At 34.5% G+C, this 3,800-nt stretch overlaps 1 protein-coding gene across 1 annotated transcript; it reads left to right on the plus strand.

Moving 5' to 3' along the window:
• The first annotated feature begins 413 nt into the window (after positions 1-413).
• LOC134246268 (toll-like receptor 4) lies at positions 414-830 on the plus strand. Its single transcript, XM_062728600.1, has one exon. It carries the CDS (start codon positions 414-416, stop codon positions 828-830), a length of 417 nt encoding a protein of 138 aa, XP_062584584.1.
• Positions 831-3,800: the final 2,970 nt, after the last annotated feature.

A 3,800-nucleotide genomic window follows, 5' to 3' on the forward strand; every position in this document is an offset into this window, starting at 1 on the left:
GACTCGCTTTCAGAAATATTAAAAAGGAATAGACATTTTAAAATTTCACTGACAGACAATCCTTTTACTTGTTCATGCCATTCTCGACATTTTTTACAGTGGTCTTCCAAAATCGCAAGCATATCTCGGACTTTCATCAGATGAAATGTAAGTTAGACAATGGAACAAGCTTTGGTTTCCAAGACATAGAAACAGTTTTACGATTGCTTGAAGATCGGTGTAAAAATTATCAAATGTTAACATTCGTCATTACTTCTGTCATAGTGTGCTTCGTGACAATTATCGTTACGGGGTTTAAATTTTACCGGTACCGATGGAAACTGCGGTACTTGTTTTATATGACCAAAAACAAATACCGATTACCCAAAGCCCTATATATCAAGATACGTTTACGTTTGATGCCTTTATATCATATGCCGATAAAGGACAGTGATTTCGCGGTGCACGAGTCGATTTCCCAGCTAGAGGAATCTAAGAGGACTGCGCCTGTGCCTCAGCAAGAGGGACTTCCGGCCCGTACAGAGATCGCAGGAAACATTACAGAAGCTATCACCAAGAGTCGTAAAACAATCATAATTCTGTCTAATCACTTCCTGAACTCTTACTGGTGTATGTATGAATTCAATATGGCAAGGATGGAGAGTATTTATACCCGGAAGGAAAACGTACTGTTTATGGTTATGTATCGACATGTGACTGCTAAGATGTTGCCTTTATCAATGCTGGCCTTGGTAGAAAGTCGGTCCTATATTGAGTACCCCGACGATCCTCAGGGGAACGTCGTATTCTGGGACAAAGTAGCTGAAACATGCAAAAAGCCTTCAGATTAAAGTCGACGACATCTGCAAAAAGCTTTCAGATTGATTGAGCCGACACCTACAAAAAGCTTTAACATCAAATTAGCGACCACCTGCAAAACCCTTCAAGATTTTACCGACTCCTGCGATAGGTTCTTGAGGCAAAAAAAAACCCGTCAAAAGCCCTTCTAAGATAAGACCGACACCTAAAAACCTTAAAAAAATGAAAAAAAACCCGTAAGTCTTCTAAGACAAAAGCAATACAGATCTTTAAAGCACCTTTATGAAGATTGATCCAATATAAAAAGTTTAAGAAAAAACTGTATCTTCAGAAACAAAAACGCAAAGATCCCCAAAAACAGGGGGGATCCCCGCGCTGGAAATAATAAAGGTATTAAAATTTGTGCTAAACTGCACACCTTTAAAATTGTAACTTGAAATCGGAGTTCCAGCAATTCTATGCAGATGACGTTATGAAACTATCGAAAAACGAAAAAGAAAGTTGAGTCCACGTTGATTTATCTCTCACTAGGATGAAGGAACAGGCTGCAAAATGGCTCGTGAAACTTTATGATCACATGAAATCAAACCCAGATGTTAAAAAAAAATTCATCGAGAATGGTAACCTTGACGGTTAATCTTTGGACTAGGTATTTTGTTCATGTCTATTAGATCAAAACTGAAATGCACAGCTATGTCATCAACACTGCACATTTGTATCTACCTCCACTGAAATATTGCCGACTCGGCGTTAAACAATATACAATCAATCAATCTTACCAGTAGATAAAATCTCAAATTCAAAAGGAGTTCAAGATATTATATAATGATTTTTAAATTTAAAAAAAATCAAAATTACTTTCTGTTCACTGTTGTTTTTATATTAAATAAAAGAAAACTTACGTATTTCTTATCTACTCAAGACACCTCCAGAGGACACTTAATTTTAAGTCAATTCTTAAGCACTAAGTATTTTTATATTACAAATTTTTAAATTTTTTTACTAACTTTAAGCAATACAAATGAAAGTTAAGCAAAAAAAGAATAGGGTGTGAGGGAGTGGGATTTTACACCCTGATGAACTTTAAAAAAATCAAAAAAAGAACCTTAAAATTTAAACAATATTTAATCAAAAATAAAGAACAAAACAAACAGAAATTTTAACAAAGAAAATTAACCAAAAAAATTTACAAAATAAAATAAATTGAAAATGTCTTTTTTTAGTTGGTCCAGGCCCACGTCAGTCAGTGCCATGTCCCTTTGGTATGAATTGGTCCCGTTTGCCCTGATCCTTCCGTAAGTGCAGGGAAAACCCTTTTGGAATAGTTTTTCCAATTTCCTTTATTACGGCTTCACGGAACAATGTTTATTGAAAAGGGGCTGCGTGGCACACTGGGTTCCTCTCAGGTTCCAGAGTCAATCGTCCGACGCCAGGCTCAACACCTTTTCAATGTCTTTCAAATAAAAATAAATATTCAAAAAATTCCAAATTCTCAATATCAATAATTATCAAACTTTCACAATGTTTTGTTCATATGCTGACTTTAATTCAGATGATAAAATTGTTCCAAGAGGGTCACTGCCAAGTGATATAACTTTACAAAACTGGTTTTTAAGATGTGTCGTACGGGCCATAGTTACTCACACGCTACGGTCTCTCTCACACACCATTACATGGAAATGGCTACTCTCTAATAAAGGGATTTCAGTAATCGACAATTCACATATTCTGTAACCTTCTGTAGAGAGACTTTAAGGCATGAAAACAATGCACAAGACCCATGTGGTTTTCTATGGACAGGCCCCCTGGTAGCACTAGACAAACACGTTTATCGGCTGATGTTTTTCCCGGGAACTACTCAGAGCACGTTTAACCTTACTATATATTTAACTGTTTAAAGTAAACGAGTGGGTTCCCCACAGGGCTGCTATGTTACTATGGGAACTAAAAGAATTAAGGGCTCCCCACAGGATTATTACACAAATTACCAGAAGAGTGAACCAAAAAGGATTTATTTACAATGTAATGAAGAATTTCAGTTTGTTATGTACAAAAGCTTAAGTGATTTTTTTATCTTAAGAATACATTAAGAAGTTTAATGAATCCTGCCCCAGGTACCTAGGAGGAGTAAGCATCCCCTCTCGACTCGACTGGTCACATCCGCTGAGAACCTTTTAAAAGACCTCAGGATAAATATAGCCAAGCCTGCAAAAAAAACTTGTCTTTAAGATTTTTTTTTTTTTTTTTGTGAATCAGCAAAGAATTAACATTTTCTGGAAACATAGATAACTTTATTAAATAATAAATCTTGTTTATTTATTCAGCCATTCTAATATCGCTGCTTTATGCCACTGTATTCAAGAAAATGGGTTTTACATCGTATTTCACAATCATAAAATCATTCACACCCATAAATGACCCATCGTCATAAAGTGTATCACTAATGCATGAAATATTGCATGAAAACCATTTTCTAAAGAAAAATGCTTTTTATTTATAATTAATTTTTTGTTCAAAAATAGTGTCTAAAGAAAGAAATGTGTCATTTTGTAAGGATTTGTCATAGAAGCATAACCATGCATGCAACCCATTCCACCAAAACTTTTTTTTTTTAATTTTTCATTTTATTGGCAACAAATCCTTGCCGACAGTATAAAACTTTAATGTAAAAATCTAAAAATAATCTAACCCGCTGTCCTTATAGTAACAGTTATTTCATCCATTCTAGCTTTAAGGACATGACAAACTCGCTTCTTTCTTATAATTCATTATATAAATTTTCCTTTACAGTCTTAAATTGTAGCAAACCATTATATATGTATGTATTAAATATACCATAATGTATAGGAATTTTTTCTAATTTTTTCAATTTTAGTTCAGAAGAACTTTGAAGAGAAGCAAAGAATATGAATTGAGGTTGGCAATAACAGAGTTTTTCAAACCGTTAAACAACCTAGAGGAGTGAGGTTTCATTTGTTCCAGTGTTGCAGTGAAATTTTGTA

This window comes from Saccostrea cucullata, unplaced genomic scaffold (genome assembly GCF_032062105.1).
Source record: "Saccostrea cucullata isolate Sc308-1 unplaced genomic scaffold, CSIRO_AGI_Scuc_v1 ctg20868, whole genome shotgun sequence".
NCBI lineage: Eukaryota > Metazoa > Mollusca > Bivalvia > Ostreida > Ostreidae > Saccostrea > Saccostrea cuccullata.